Raw genomic sequence first — 16,971 nt, forward strand, 5'->3', positions numbered from 1 at the left:
AGAGACTGGAGAACAGCACTGGAGTAAGGCTGGAGCAGAACACTGGAGGAGAGCACTGGATCAGAACACTGAAGCAGAACACTGAAGCAGAACAATGGAGCAAGGCTGAAGCAGAACACTGGAGCAGAGCACTGGAGCAAGGCTGGAGAGGAAACCTAGAGCTAAAGGCTAGAGGAACCCTGGAGCTGAAGGATGGAGCAAGGCTGGAGCTGAAGGATGAAGCAAGGCTGGAGAGGAACCCTGGAGCTGAAGGATGGAGCAAGGTTGAAGATGAAACCTGGAGCTAAAGGCTGTAGTGGAAACCTGGAGCTAAAGACTGGAGGAACCCTGGAGCTGAAGGATGGAGGAAGGCTGGAGCAAGGCTACAGCTGATGGATGGAGGAATGCTGGAGAAGAACCCTGGAACTGAAGGCTGTAGGAATCCTGGAGCTGAAGACTGGAGCTGAAAGGGTGGAGCAAGGCTGGAGCTGAAAGCTGGAGCAAGGCTAAAGGCTGGAGAAAGTCTGGAGTTGAACGTAGTAACAAAGTAACATAGTAAATGACAGCAGATAAATACCTGTACAGTCCATCCAGTCTGCCCAACAAGATAAACTAATTTTGCATGGTTTGCGATACTTTATATGTATACCCGAGTTTGATTTGTCCTTGTCATTCTCAGGGCACAGACTATAGAAGTATGCCCAGCACTGTTCTTGTACTAAAAGTTCTGAAGCTAACGTCAAAGCCCCTTAAAATTTACACTCAAGCACAGGCTGGGGAAGGAGTGACATGGGGAATAGGAGAGCTAGTTGGTGAAAGAAAAAAGATGGAAATCTGATAGGTGTCTGGAAAATAAAAAGAAGGAAAGTGGTTAGAAAAAGGATGACATTTGAGTGGAAAGAGAGCAGGAAAGAAAAAAAGAGAGGAAAGAGCTAAAATGGAAAGATCAATATGTCAGAGGCAAGTGTAGTGAGGGAATGGAACTAGAGTAGAGAAAAGACAAACGAATAGCAGCTGCTTGAAGGAGAATTAACAGAAAGACAGGAAAGTGGAAAAGAGAAACTGGAAGCAACATAATCTACTATAATAAAATGCAACTCCAACGTTCTGAAGCTCACTCCGTGGCTTCAGGGTTCGTAAGTTCGTAAGGGTGTCACATCTCTCTTTGCCCCGCCCTCATGTAAAAACATGATGACATTGATGGCGGAACAGTGAGAGTGAAGGGTACGTCACACGCAAAAGCTGACCAACCAGAGGTGGGAGGGCGGACGCACAGCGGCGAATCGATCTAGCGTTCACTGGACCTGCACGCTGAGCTGCGCACGGCAACGGAGAGATTTGGCCGGTATCGTTAGGGGAAAGGGAGACAGGAGATTCGCTTAGTGGCTGGAAGGGGGGACAGGGGAGAGAAGAGCATCGCTGGGTGGCTGGAGGGGGGCCAGAGGAGAAAGGAAAATCACTGGGTGGCTGGAGGGGACCAGGGGAGAGAGGACAATCGCTAGCTGGCTGGAGGGGGGCAGGGGACAGAGGACAATCGTTGGGTGGCTGGAGGGGGGCAGGGGAGAGACAAGAATTGCTGGGTGGCTGCAGGGGGGGCCGGGGAGAGAGGGGAATCACTGGGTGGCTGGAGGGGGAGCAAGGGACAGAGGAGACTCGCTGGGTGGCGGGAGGGGGTGCAGGGGACAGAAGAGCATCCCTGGGTGGATACAGGGGGGGGCTAAGGAAAAACGATAATCGCTGGGTGGCTGCAGGGGGAGAAGGGGAGAGAGGACAATCGCTGGGTGGCTGGAAGAGGGGACAGGGGACAGAGGACAATCGCTGGGTGGCTGCAGGGGGAGCAAGGGAACAGTGGCGTACCTAGGGTAGTTGACACCCGGGGCCGGTCATTTTTTAACACCCCCCCCCCCAAAAAAAAAATAAAATCCAGTACTAGGCATGCCGAGAATACAAAACACTCAGGACCTTTAGAGCAATTCTACCATACCATAAGCAGTCATTTCTACGAGTCACACAAGGAAAAGGAAAGCATCTTAAACACTACAGTGAGCACTAGAACATCAATTCACCTATTGTAAAACGAAACCAGACAGAATAGTACAGATCGTAGATCCTGCACAGTCAATGCCAACTGAAAGCCATGTCTTTTTCACAAACACAGATACACCCTAATCCACTATAGGATAAGTAATCATAAACTTTCTATTTAGACAAAAATTAAACTGAACCCCCAATGCCAGACTCTGCATACAATGCAACACCACAGAAACAGAAACTGTCCCCTAGTACTGTGCAAAATATAAAGACAGCAGATGTAAATTTGAAAAAAACTAACAAGTACCAATCACCACTTTACAAATTAACAAATAGAAATAAAACAAATATAGAAAGTAAAATAATATCATTTTATTGGACTAATACATTTAGCTTTCAGAGGCCAAAACCTCCGTCCTCGGGTCAGTACAGTATAGTGCTGTTACAGTATCCTATCCTGTCCTGAGGAAGGGGGTTTTGTTCTCTGAAAGTTAGTCAAAATGTATTAAAATTAGTCCAATAAAAAGATTACCTTGTTTACATGTTCTATTATAAACATTTATTAACACAGCTACAATACTACTTTATCCTAAAGCAAAAATATATATTTTATTTACAGTTTGTTGTCTCTGGTTTCTGCTTTCCTCATCTTCTTTTCACCATCTTCCTTCCATCCAGCATCTGTCTTCGTTCTCTGCCATCCAGTGTCAGCCCTCTCTGCTGTTCCCTCCATCCAATGTCTGCCCTCTCACCCTGCTCCTTCCATCCACATCTGCCCTCTATCTCTGCCCCTTCCATTCACTGTCTGCCCTTTCCCTTCCATCCACTCCACTGTCTGCCCTTTCTCTCTGCCCCTTCAATCCACCATTTGCCCTCCCTCTCCCATCCATCCAGGGTCTGCCCTCCCTCTCGCTCCCCCTTCCATCTAGGATCTGTCCCCTCTCTAACTGCCCCTTTTTTTCAGCCCCCAGTTCCAGTCCCCTTCTCCCCTCCCCTTCTCCTGTCTGTGACCCCCACCCCAGTCCTCTTCTCCCCTCTGAACACCCCCACCCCAGTCCCCTTCTCCCCTCCCCTTCTCCTGTCTGAGACCCCCACCCCAGTCCCCTTCTCCCCTCCCCCTCCCCTGTCTGAGACCCCCACCCCAGTCCCCTTCTCCCCTCCCCTTTTCCCCTCTGAACACCCCCACCCCAGTCCCCTTCTCCCCTCCCCTTCCTTCTCCCATCTGAGATCCCCACTCCAGTCCCCTTCTCCCCTCCCCTGTCTGAGACCCCCACCCCAGTCCCCTTCTCCCCTCCCCTTTTCCCCTCTGAACACCCCCACCCCAGTCCCCTTCTCCCCTCCCCTTCCTTCTCCCATCTGAGATCCCCACTCCAGTCCCCTTCTCCCCTCCCCTGTCTGAGACCCCCACCCCAGTCCCCTTCTCCCCTGGGTGGCTGGAGGGGGAGCAGGGGACAGAGGAGAGTCGCTGGGTGGCGGAAGGGGGGGGCAGGGGAGAGAAGAGCATGCCTGGGTGGATACGGGGGGGGGGGCCAAGGAAAAAGGATAATCACTGGGTGGCTGTAGGGGGAGAAGGGGAGAGAGGAGAATCGCTGGGTGGCTGGAGGGGGGGACAGGGGACAGAGCAGGCACACTTGCACACAGCAGTCTCACTCTCTCTCTGTCACAAACACACACTCGCACATTCACTCTCTCTCACACACACACGTCACTCTCACAAACACTCTCTCAAACATACACACTCTGACAAAAACCTTGCTAGCGCCCGTTTCATTTGTGTCAGAAACCGGCCTGATTTACTAGTGGAAAAATAAAATGACCAGACAACAAGGGTAGAAAAGGCATTTTATTTTGAATTTATTAACTGAAATATGATAGTTTTAGAAATGTGCATAGTGGATGTCATTTTATTGTGTTCAGTAGAAAAAGAAATACATTTCTATTTTTATTTCTCCACTGTAGCAGTACATGGTGAGGTTCTGAGTTCAATTTTTGTCTACATATTTTTATTTCTAATTTGTGAGCCCTTGTTCTGTATTTGGTGAGGCTTTGTCAGTGCGATTGTAATAGTAGGTAGGAAGATTGGAGGGGAGGCAATGAAGAGAGGGAATGGGGGGATCTTCTTTATTTTCTGCCCTAGGCGCTAGCATGTCTAACACTAGTCCTGACCCTTGCTGTACCTAGTGGGGATCCCCAAGCTCCATCAGCTGAGGACCTTCTTGGAAGGTAGCCAAAACTCCCTTCTGCTAAGCTTGGCAGATGATGGCAACATTCTTGAGCCACCGATAACTAAGAATGCATGGGGTGCCAGCATCTAGGACTCAAGGAGTTGCTGCTACTGCTGCCTGCCAAACTTGGTAAAAGGGAGTTCTGGCTGTCTTTGGAGGAAGACTTCAGCTGACAGAGCTTGGGGATCCTCATGAGCTAAAGTATATTTTGAGTTGGGAGGAGCTGGGGGAGGGGCGGATAGTGGGTGGGGAAGGGGGCAGGGCAGAGAAAAGGTTTTGCCCACACACTTTGGGTTCAGGCCCACCCAAAATTGGCTGTCTGGCTACGCAACTGGCAGGAAAGCTCTCTGGCCGCACAGCACACCACCCTGCTGAACCACCTCGCACAGGATCATCGCGTGCACAGCGCCATGTTAATGGTGGCTCTGTACACTTTTTGGCACTATGCCTTAGTTCTAACATAGGCAACTGTGACTTCTCGATCCTGCCCAGAACCTCTGTAGCTCAAATAAATAAACACAGGACTTACGCAATTGAAATGGCAACAACTTGGCCATAGCTTTATTCAAAGCACTGCTACTCAGTGAATTGAAATTTTCTATAAGGTCTTTCTCATAAAAAGGTTGGAGATCACTGCTGTCCATTAACAAAAATCTGCAGTAGTGGAATTGAGAAAGGCCATACGTTGGAGTGTATGTTCCCTAGTGGAACTGAGATAAAGCCATTAGAAGAAGTGCACGTTTCCTGGAAAGTAAAACAAGAAGAAGAGAATGAAAACCTGAAACGTAAAAACAAATTAGTTCAGGAGAAAGATGTGCAGGAGGAAAGAAAGAACTAAGTAATAAATATCCTAGGGCGTAGTTGGTGGCTGGGAAGTGCCAAATCTCTGGACCCCACCCTTGTCTTTCCTTGAAAAGGGCCTTAAGCAGCAAGGGAAGAGGTGTTCATTTTGGCCAAGTTATTCTCCTGGTTTGCAAAGAAGGTAAAATTAGTTAATGGGCTAATTTGAATGGTCTATTGTGTGTGTTAGTTTATTTTGTTTGAAGTATTTCTTGGCTGTTTGTGGTTTAGGTTGTTTTTGTTTTGTTGGTTTCTTTTCATTGAATGCTTTTCTAGGATTAGGTTTTAGTTAGGAGCATAATATATGGTGTTGGACACAAGAACTTGTATGAGCAGTGAAGCTCAAATACAACTGTTCCCCCCCCCCCTTTTTTTTTTCATAGCAATAACTAACTATATCTAGCTGTCATTTAAAGCTGATAATGTAATTGGGGCTGCCACAGTCTATGGTTACTTTTCAATTTGAGGCATATCTTGGTTGTAAATGTAGTTACTTGCTGCTTTTTTTATATTAGATTAAGGCCAGACATAATTAAATTACTATAGTTTATAGACCTACGCCTAAGGTCCCTTTACAACCTAAATTGTACTCAAGGGGAAAAAAGGAGTGAAGTTACCTAAAGTGATGCTTTAATAGAAGGAGCAGGATTTGTATATTGGCTTTATTTGGCTCATAGTAAACTAGGTAGTCATGTTTTTAGGCTTGCCACTGACTATATATATAAAATAGGAAGTTGCACTTATTGGTGACTTTTATTTCATACATATTAAGTGGTAGTAATCCTAAAGATGTGACTACCTAGTTATATTCCTGGAGGAGCTTGATAAGCTCTGCCCTATAGTCCAGTTAAACTGTATGTGTAAATTGACTTTGGCACCTGAAACTGGTGTAGTATAGGCAAGAGTATTACTACTGTTAACTAAATACAAATCTCACTTTAATGTTCTGAGACTGATTAGTCTATTTCTATCTATCTTCTGAGTAGAAGCTGTGATAAAAACAGCAGTGCCTTTTTTTTTCTCTTATTGGCAAGCACAGGAATAGCCACAAAGCTTTTCAGCAGCAATAAATTGTAATAGTGTAGAAATTGTCAATAAAGCCCTGGGGGAAGGAACCCCAAACCAGACTGGCTTGGAGTCCTTTAAAACTGGATTGTGTGTTAACCTACCCTGAGGGAGGGGGAAAGGATGTGATTTCAAAACTTTTTCTAATATTCTTTTTAAATGAAGGAAACAAAACTAATGCTTTCTTTTCTGAAGGGTTTGAAGAACAAAATGACTTCAGTAACTAACAAACAGGTATGTCTAAAAAATGGTATCTGTTTCTTCAGTACTGTCTTTAATAGCTGGATTTCTAAAGTCCCATACTTCTTGCTTTGCAGAATGTGGTGGTGAGGGTGGTTAACCTGCCACTGGTGAGCTCTACCTGTGCCATGGTGTCGTCTGCTTACAGCAGCACAAAAGAGAACCATCTGTACCTGAAGTCTGCCTGTGAGGTGGCAGAGAAGGGAGTAAAGAGCATCACTGCTGCAGCCCTCACAAGTGCAAAGCCCATCATCCAAAAACTGGAGCCACAAAGTAAGTGAATGTGTTCACCTGAACAGGTTTTTTGTTTTCTCGTCAAAAGGGGAAAGCACATATGCTCAGTGGTTGGGGAGCCACTTCCCAAGTTTGGCTTTAGTTTGTTAATTTTACTCTAGCAGTGTGCTTTTTAAGTGGTCTTTTAACTGTATAGACTTGGCTCAGTTTCTGTCCTGCATGATCATTCACTGCATGATGTAAATCCTGTGTTGGGATTACTAAAGTCACTAGGAGGTACCTGGGTGGGAGGAAGCCAGCCCATGGGAGTGTTTATGAAACAAAATGCAGATCGAGCGATGGGGGAGGTGGACAAAATGGGTATTTAAAACTTTTTTTTGTATTGGGGGGGGGTGTCTTTGGTTTTTCTTCTTTGTGGGTTTCTGGCTAGCAGAGCTGGAAGGAAAAGTTCAAGGAGCTAGGGGTCTGGAGACTAGAGAAGAGCCTGGTCTATTGACCCCTGAGTAGAGTGGACACTGTTGGGGAAGCTACAAGGTTTGAAAAGGCTGTGAGTGCCCTTTAAGAGAGGAAACAGTATTGAGGTTCAAACTGCACAGGGGAACTGTATGAGTACATATTTAACTATCCTGTATCCCTGTAAATATACCTGGAAGAGAGGAGACAGGATTCTGTTTGAGCAGCCACAGATGCATTATCTGCTGTTGAATTATTTTCCTATTGAATTGACAGCTGCTGGTTGCAGAGCTAAAATAGTGTTCCAGTCATAGGAGCCAACTTTTCAAAATTATTGGGGGTGCTAAGCCCAGTGGAAATAACCCCTCCCTGGACACATAGAAGGAATTTTCTCAATATTGGTGGTGCTCAAGCACCCACAGAGTTGGCTCCTATGGTTCCAGTTATTTGTTATAAACTACTGAGTGGTGGAGTGGTCACTTCAGACAGAACAGTGTGTGGCTGCCAGCATTGCTTCCCACAGAGGGCTTGTACCAGAGTCTGGGTTTCCTGGGGGAGAAAAGGGTCTTTCCACCTGCTAATGCTCCTTTCCCCAGGTGGAGGCACTGCAATCCATGCAAAGGGGTGAGGGTCCAATGGAGACTGCCTTCAGGAAGCTCCAGCCAACCAGACACTGAAAGTGACCAGGTTAAAGGGGTGTTGCAGTAAGCTAGTTAAAGGGACATACAATCTTTCCCACTCTTTGACCTGGTCATTTTGTCCTTTTTGGGAGTCCCCAGCCTCCAAAAAGCCTACTGTTAAATGATGATGATACTGATACTAAGACCTGATAAGCTTTGGTTGCTTTTGCCAGATTACTTTAATGTACTCAAAAGAATTAAGCCATCAACTACCTGGAGATTGGAGGGTGGCCAATGTGGTGCTTTTGAAAAAGGGTTCCAGGGGTGATCAAGGAAGCCTGTTGGAACTGGACAAAATGGTGGAAACTATACATAGATAAACATGGGACAGTTGCCAAGGGAAGTCTTGCCTCTACAATTTGTGTCACTTCTTTGAAGGTGTGAATAAACATGTGGCTAAAGGTTTGCTGGGTTGATTGTAGTGTATCTAGTTTTTCAGGAAGCTTTTGACAAGTTCCTCATGAGACTCCTGATAACATTTAGTCATGGGATAGGAGGCAATTATTGGTGTGGATTGTCTATTGGACAGAAAAGAGGGTAGGGTTAAATGGTCAATCCTTTCAATGGGGAAGGGTGAACAGGAGTGGTGCCGGGATCAGTACTGGGACTGGTTTGTATTTATAGATACAGAATGAGTGAGGTGGTTAAATTTGCAGATGATGCAACTATTCAAGGTTGTTAAAACGCATGCACACTGTGAAACTTTGCAGGAAGACCTTGGAAAATTGGAAGACTGAGCATCCAACTAGCAGATGACAATTTTAATGTGGACAAATCCAATGTGATACACATTGGCAAGAATAAACTTAATCATAATTGGCTGATAGGGTCCACTGGGGGAGTCAGCACCCTAGAAGATATTAAATCTTCTGCTCAGTGTGCAGCAGCCAAAAAAAGCAAACAGGATGCTAGGAATTAGGAAAGTATTGTGTTCAGTTCTGGTTTCAATTTCTCTAATATAGTGGAATTGGAAAAGGCTCGAAGAGTGATAAAAATAATAAAGGGCATAGGCGGTCGGTGGCCCAACTGTTTGGGGAGGCTAAAGGGGGTGGAGCCAGGGGTGGAGCTTAAATCATAATTGTCTGATAACACACAGAAAAAATAAGTCAATACTTTTTTATTAAATTTAGATATTAGCTATGTATCATGTCAAAGAATAAAGTGGTTGCTTAAAGCATATACTAACACAATCGCTCAACTGCAAAACACTATGCACAACTTTGTGCAAAAACACACACAACCTTACTGTACCATAAATATTACACTGCACAGAACCTAATACACCAATATACCACTCATACAGAAAATGCAGACTGTCAACAATATGAAACAAGGGATCATAATATCACAATTCTCATGTAGAGCCACAAAACATCCTAATTCATGTTTAATGTGGGATAAAATGCCATACATAAGTAAGTAAATATAAACTTTTAATGTTGAGCACCTGATTCTCAAAATGGACATATTCCAAACACTATAATGAAAATAAAAATTTTTTCTACCTTTGTCTGGACTTTGTTTTTCTGATCATGCTGGCCCAGTATCCGATTCTGCTACTATCTGTTCTCTTAACTCCGTTTCCAGGGCCTCAGCTTTTGCCTATTTTCTTCATCCATGTGCAGTTTTTCTCCTCTTCCTTTCCCTCATCTCCTTCCTCGTTTTTTCCCTCCCTTCTATCCATGTCCAGCATTTCTTCTCTCTCCCCTGCCCTGCATGAATTCTCCTCCCTCCCTCCTGGCGCTGACTCTCCCCCACTGGCGCTGCCGGTGTTCATGCTTCAAAATGGCCGCCGAGACTAGAAGTAGCGTGAGGCCGCTGGAAGTATTGTGGCCATTTTTAAAGCGCAAACGCCGGCAGCGCAGCACCAGCGGAGGAATCAGCGCTGGCAGCGGGGCAGGCAGGCAAGACTGCCCCGAAGAATTAGCACACCACCGTCGCTGCGGCTGGGGAGGCTTAGCCTCCCCAAGCCTCCAATACCGGGCGCCTATGATAAAGGGGATGGAACTCGTATGATAAAGATTAGGGCTATTCAGCTTGGAAGAGATGGATGAGGGGAGATATGATTTGAGGTCCACAAAATCCTGAGTAGTGTAGAACAAGTAGAAGTAAATTGGTTGCTTTTGGAATGAGAAAAAAGTACAGACTAGGGCACTCAAGTTATGGAAATAAGCTTTGGAACTCTTTGCTGGAGGATGTAGTAATAGTGGTTAACAGTTTAAAAAATTTGGACAAGTTTCTGGAGGAAAAGTCCATAGTCTGCTATTGGAGACGCATGAAGCAACTGCTTGTCCTGGGATTGGTAGCATGGAATGTTGCCATGATTAGGGGTTTCTGACATGCACTTGTGACCTGGCTTGGCTGCTGTTGGAAACAGGATATTGGGCTAAATGTGCCATAGGTCTGAGCCAGTACAGCTACTCTTACATCTCATGATTTCCAAGGGCTGGATTATAGATGCTACAATTCAATAAGAGAATAATGGTAACAACAATTGCGCATAAGTCATCAATGTGGCACTTCTATGTGAAGTCTCATAAGTTACGGGGGTGTTGGCAAAGACACTTACCCCTCTTACATGACAGTTGTAATCATAGACTTACCCTACCGCCCTCTTTTAATTTTTCTCAATCTTTTTGGTGTATTTACTATATTTTTCAATTGTCAACCACAGAGGTTTGACTATTGTTAATGCTACAAACTTATCGGGAGCTTTTCGTAACAACCTGATTTGTCTGACATGGCTGTAATTCAGTATATGAAAAAGCTTTACTTAGCTTTGTTCTCAGTAGTGCGAGCCTCTCCCCGACAGGTGCCTATTTTGCACAACTCTGCTTTCTGAAGGGGTTGTCTTGTCACACACAACAGTGAGACAGCCTGTCCTTGCTCTAGCTCATTCTACTGTTTTGCTAAAGGTGTGTTCACACAGTGGTAGTAGAACTGAGCCATTAGAGTATTTCTAGGATAAGCAGCATAAAATGTATTGTACTTTTTTTTTTTTTTTTTTTTTGGGGGGGGGGGGGGGGGGGGGGGGGAATCTTGCCTGGTACTTGTGACCTGGATTGGCCACTGTTGAAAACAGGATGCCGGTCTGGCCCACTATGGCAATACTTATGACAGAGCTATTGATGACTTAAACTAAACAAGTTAAAGGGGAAATCAGTACTGTTGCACATAGCTAAAACTGCAGCCATCTTCTACTGATGTGAGGGCTAGGTTCCTGGATCCTGCAGTCCTTGCTGTGGTCTGACTTGGCTGTCTTCCCCCCCCCCCCCCCCCCCCAAAAAAAAAAAAAAAAACTGACACTAATGTTAACCAGAGCCCACTATATCTAGCACTCACACTGAGAGAAGGGGAAAGTCAGGAAATTGGTGAGTAGGAGCTATTTCTAAAGAGGAATCAAGGGTGGGAAACTTTCAGTGCCCATATGTGAGTTCCTCCTGGTCAACCTCACAGATAGAGGTGGGGGAGAATGTTGTCCTAGGTAACCAGGGCTGAGTTTCTTCCCCCCCCCCCCCCTTCTCTGTGGCTAACTCTCATCCTCCCTTATCAGCTCATAACCTTGGGGTTATCTTTGATTCCTTTATCTGTACATATCCAAGACTCTAAAACCTGTCACTTCTCTTCTAAAATACCACCAAAATTTGTCCTCGGAGCACACTACCAAAATCCTTATCTACACTTTTCACCTCTGACTACTGCAACTTGGTTCTCGCAGGTCTTGCTTTAAGCCAAAGTGCATTTGATCTGCAGCTCCTCAGTACCTCTTCATTCTCTCCCCACACTCCTCCCTGGGAACACTGTTCATGGGTAATTTTTTTTTTCTTCTCTCTCTCTGTACCCGTCTCCACTATGAACTCTACTCCATTCCTCTTATCTTGCTGCACCATACACCTGGAATAGATTTCCTGAGTCAGTACGTCCAAGTTTTATCTCTGGCCGTTTTTGAGGCTGCTCTTAACCCCTATTAACTTGTTCAGTACCCATGTCTGACTTGAGTAATTCCTTTATCCCTTGTGTCCTGGTTAGATTGTAATTTCTGAGCGGGGGCTGTCTTATTCAAATGTAAATGCTGTACACATCTAGTAGCACTATAGAAATGATTAGAGGTAATGGTAGTCCTTCCAAGTTTCCTGAAACACTGGAAGGGACTTAAGAGCCAGGGGTGGAGACAGTCTACCTTGGGTGCAGGCAGTAAGGCAAAGAGGATGCACAAAACAGTCGCATGGCTCTGCTTTGCCAGAGCAGAGCCAAGCCTCAACTACTCGGTGCACCCCCTTCCTTGGAGTAGGGAGGGTGGGGGTGATTGTGTAAGTGTTAAGCATACTAAAATGACATGTGGCCCTCGCACTTGAGGCTCCTCATCCATGTTCTATATGGGTAAATGCTTGTCTCCATCTTCACCAGAAGAGTACATCTGCATTTTAATATTTTGTAGTTGCAGTTGCAAATAATTATGCCTGCATTGGACTGGACAAAATGGAAAAGAAGCTACCCATCCTCTACCAACCAACTGAAAAGGTAAGGTAATGTTTTTTTTCTCTTGCTGCTGCCATCTGCACTATTAAAGCCACATCTAGGAAATGTGAGCATGTTTGTATAGAAACTTGAGTGCACAGACATGGCAGTATGCAGCTTGGGCTTAATGCCTGCTGTGGGATACTGTGCTTCTGTTTTATCTTTTAGAACTGTCAATTTGTTGCCAGGGGTAGGTAGGTATTGTAGCTGCTTTGTTGACTTATGCTGCATCAAGACCTTTAAGGAATGAAGAGTAAAACAAATAGTAAAGAGCAATTTTTTTTTTTTAGACCTGAGCAGTTTGCAGAAAGGCTTGGGCTAATCATTTATTGCCGAGGCATTGACTACAACTCATTTCTGACCTCTAGGTATCCACTCTAATGTGAGTACTTGGTACTGTGCTTAATTCTGTCTTTACAACATGTAGGTTGTGGCTAATGCCATTGGCCTTGTGCTTGGTGCGAAAGAGACTGTAGCAGGGACTGTGACACAAGCAAAGGATGCTGCTGCCCATATGATTACTGGAGTGGTGGCCAAGACCAAGGGAGCTGTGCAGGAGAGTATAGAAACAACCAAGGCAGCTGTGAGTGGCAGCATCAATGCTGTTCAAGGAAGTCGCATGATGCAGATGGTGAGCACTGGAGTAGATGCAGCACTGACCAAGTCTGAGGCTCTTGTGGATCAGTATTTCCCACTGAGTGATGAAGCAGGTAAACTATGCAAGTTCTTTTACTACTCAAAACTTAAGCACAGACTTGGAATACTGCTTATAGTTGTACAGTTGCCAGCCTTTCATGTAGCAATTAGCCTTCCACTATAAACTGCATTTTAATGGCCATAATCACTAATGGCTTTCAGCTCTTCTGAGGCTTTGTAATCTGTTCAGTATGCCTAGGTTTTAGATATACTTCATATTAAATTTCTAACAATTGGCATGGCATTCTAAATCCCTCTTACATTCATAATAGTAGGAATATCTAAAACCTTTCAAGACTTTGGCCACTTCCTCTTTAGAAATGGGTTAACACAATTTCTTTGCCTAGCCACAGAATCTGCCAGATTTGAAGCTGGAACCCAGGAGCAAAGTTACTATATTAGACTGAAGACCTTGTCCTCCAAGGTTCAAAAGAGCGCTTATGAGAAGGTCTCTAACAAAATCAATGATGTCATAACCCTGCTGCACCACACCATTGACCTGGTAAGACTCTATTTAGGAGGCACTTGGTTTTTCAGTGATCACATGAGCATATATGAAGGAACCCTTGGCACTATCATGGTTTAGACAGTATACCTGTTTCCTGGTTGGAGTAGTGTTAACTGCCTTATCAAGGTGCTAGTCAACGTTGATGGCTGTTCTGTACATGTGGTGTAGTGATCTTTGTCTTTTTGGAAAAAAAAAGACATGCTGAGATTCTAACAAGCACTGTTAAGACATTGTTGTGGACTTAACTCTACATATGCATGGATATGGTTTGCCATCCTTTTTGATATAAGACCTAGCACTGGCATGGCCTCTGAGCATCATGCAAGAGAAGAATATGATGGAGAGGAAGCTTCTGGCATACATAATTCTGCAGTACAGTTAGGACTGCTTTCTCAACCTTGACTCCTTTCTACCATACTAACATTGACATACTGTGCTTGTGAATTAGGCAGGAATAGACTACTTATAATGCCCTCTAAGCTGCTGTGAATGTCCTCATTGACATAGCCAAAAGGATGCTGCCATCACCAACAAAGCCATTCTATGCTATAAGATATTGCTCATAAATAGGTAGGAGTAGGGTTAAAGGTCTGTTCGGAGTATGTGGTACACTAGGACTGCCCCCACTTTGGTACACTAAAGTGGGGGCAGTCCACCCCAGGTGCTGGTAGCAAGGGATTGCAGTCCCTTGCTTCCTCTACTGTTCTGGGGCAGGTGACCAGCAGAACTGACAACTGCACCTGTTCCTCACACCTCCATGATGCCTAAACAGGTACAGTTTGAGGGGGCATAATCTTTGCGACTTGACTCAATCACATTAGTATCGTTAGACTTAAGGGGCAAGGAGCTCTAGTTATATGCTACCAGTAGAAATGGCTTCTGCTCCAAGAAATAGAAGGAATATGAACAACTTGGCATTAGTTCATTAAAACTCCAATCTACTATGCATGCCAGTCTGATAGTTTGGGTGTGTTTGTTTTTTTGTTTTTTTTTAATAAATGGAATAGTCAAGTTAGGGCTATAGCTCACTTAGTGTATGTAATGAGTTTGTAAGCAGCAGCTAAAACGTCATCACTTTGACAGTGATTTATCAAATAACTAAATTCCAATATATTGTGCAAAAGTACTGGTAATTCAGTCACATCTTGTTCATTTTGACTATTTAGACCAGTGAGTCACGCATCCTAATTGGAGTCCGGGACCTGACTCACCAGCTTCGGGCCACCAGCTTTGCTCTGGTATCAAGAATTCAAGATTTGCCCCAAAACATCCAGGCCCAGATCTGCCAAGCTTACATTATGGCTGGGAACATCTACCAGAACGTCCACACCACCACCCAAGGACAGTTGAAGAAAATTGAGTTGCATGTGGAGGATTATTTTGGTAATGTACCTTTCTTTTGGTTGATGGGTCCTTTCTACCCCCAGCTGCAGGAGTACAGAGAGGAGGAAGAAACCAGCCAGCAAGACCTGTCTGAATATTGAACCAGCTAATTTTTCTCACCCTTCTGGATGGATGCTTTAACTGCAATGATCATGTTCTGCTGATAATCGGAAATATCTTAAGCTTTAGAATTCAAGGAGTAATTATTGGGGGGGGGGGGGTGAAGTCTTCCTGTAGAGATGTTTTTCTAGTGGATAGAAGATGTAAGGCTGCTTTCAGTGCAGAAAGATTGGGCTACTGTTTGTTTCAATGCAATGCTTGGCTTGAGAGGCTTGGAAAAATGTGCTGTACCTATATCCAATAGGGAAGTCTAATCTTATGCTAAACTACTGTAGATGTAAAGTTGAGTCTGTATGTCTTGATTTTTTTTAACTAAGCTGGTTACTCTCTGAATCTAGAATTTTGTTATTAAAACTTTAGCTTGACCTCATTACATCAGTCCAGAGCTGGCTTGAATCTTGGGAAGCCTCAAGTTTACCATGTCTGTCCTATAATTTTTTTATACTCTGTGAATTGTTGTAGAAATGGGTCCTACTTTTTGTAATGTCTATACCTATAAATATATTGGCAACTAACTGCATTAGTTGGTCTCCTTTTTAAAACTTCTTGCTATGTCCCTAACATGACTAAATGCTTGTTAAGGCTATACTTACAGTATTAGGCAACCTTGCCAAGTTCTTGCCTGTCTTCTAGTATTACATGGTGTGAAATGAATGCTCCCCTATTAAATATGCATTCTGCATTTCTTTTAGAAAAGGGATCAGATCTAGTACTCAAGGGAATTGTACCTAAAGTATTTACACAGCACCTTCACTTTGACGAGCTACCTCCCTCAGCAAAATGCAGATCTTGGCTTTTAGCTGCATCAGTTCTCAGCTATATTGAGTGAGACAGGATCCATTTTCTGCATGGTTTGTCCTAACGCCACTTTTTTTTTTTAATAGTACAGGGCCAATTCTTACTGCAGCCTCTAATTTGAACATTCTGCAGTTCAGCTATTGGTAATTGTCTTCAGTCTGACCTATTAGTGGCAATAAACACTGATCTTACTTTGCAACCCATATAGGCTTGAATTGGCCCAAGCAAGGAAGAACTCGTATCCAAGGGCAATACCAACATTTAATAAGCAGTGCTGTCTGCTTACTTTTATATAACGGCTAAAGTCTAAACTGAAGAGTGAAACACTTCTAAGGCAAAGGGGTGGTAGATAACTTGTCCCTACTTTTTCCATCAGAAAAATACTTCAACCAGTAGGAGCCTTCAGAAAGGTTTAAGATAGATGGAGTTCCATAAATAATAGGATGGCTCTAAGCTGAAACTTTAAATGACTACAGCCCTACCCAGGGCTAATACAAAAGAAGCACCAGGTACAACACACTACTGAGCAGCCTCAGTAGACCAATATATTTTCAAAGCACTTAGCCTTCCAAGTTCCATAGGTTTCTATGGAACTTTGGAAGGCTAAGTGCTTTGAAAATGAGCCCCCATGCTCTTTATGACTGCTTTTTACTATGCAACTATCTCATTGGATATGCCAGCATTGCAAAACTAGAAAAGCAAGCATGTGGCATGATTCTTTTGGGAGAGTTGAGTGACTCTTTTCACTCAGGCAGATGCTCAAAACTCCAGTGCTGTTAGAGACAGTGCTGTAAACCACCAGAGCAGAACAACTCCCTAATGGCTCAATGCAAATAGAAGCATGTGTGTAGCTTTGAGCATTAAGAGTTAGTGGGAGAATTGTGCTTAGTGCATATGTGGAGGAGTCCTATGATAACCTCTGCTCCTGCACACATGGCTGTCAAAATCCAAATGCCAAGCACACATTGGTGTCTATATTTTGTAGCCTTAATATAAGCTTTTCAAATTTTTTTTTTTTGGCTTTTTAAACTTATTCATTTCTCACAACCTGTGCTGAAGGGCTTGCACAAGCTTCCTTTTGCTTTCAAAAGAATCACTAGAAATCTTCAACACCCTAATGCCTGTTCTGACCTAACTTTTTTTCTTTTGCAAAGGGAAGGCAGTTTTATTGGGGGTGGGAATACAAAATACTTCACTTACT

The 16,971-nt window shown here is 44.1% G+C and overlaps 2 protein-coding genes across 2 annotated transcripts; one reads left to right on the forward strand and one right to left on the reverse strand.

Annotated features, from left to right (window-relative positions):
* The window catches only part of LOC115463556 (perilipin-2-like), a 198,836-nt gene that overhangs the window by 39,145 nt on the left and 142,720 nt on the right, over positions 1-16,971 (reverse strand).
* LOC115463560 (perilipin-2-like) lies at positions 5,151-15,492 on the forward strand. Of its 2 annotated transcripts, none has more exons than XM_030194204.1 (7): positions 5,151-5,217; positions 6,336-6,374; positions 6,458-6,653; positions 12,186-12,268; positions 12,693-12,975; positions 13,309-13,463; positions 14,636-15,492. In XM_030194204.1, the coding sequence occupies exons 2-7, from the start codon at positions 6,351-6,353 to the stop codon at positions 14,951-14,953; spliced, it is 1,059 nt and encodes a 352-aa protein (XP_030050064.1). In that variant the 5' UTR covers positions 5,151-5,217; positions 6,336-6,350; the 3' UTR covers positions 14,954-15,492. The 2 variants fall into 2 exon arrangements, with proteins under 2 accessions (XP_030050064.1, XP_030050065.1); XM_030194205.1 differs by having other exon boundaries at positions 13,315-13,463.

The sequence above is a fragment of the Microcaecilia unicolor genome, chromosome 2, assembly GCF_901765095.1.
Source record: "Microcaecilia unicolor chromosome 2, aMicUni1.1, whole genome shotgun sequence".
Lineage (NCBI taxonomy): Eukaryota > Metazoa > Chordata > Amphibia > Gymnophiona > Siphonopidae > Microcaecilia > Microcaecilia unicolor.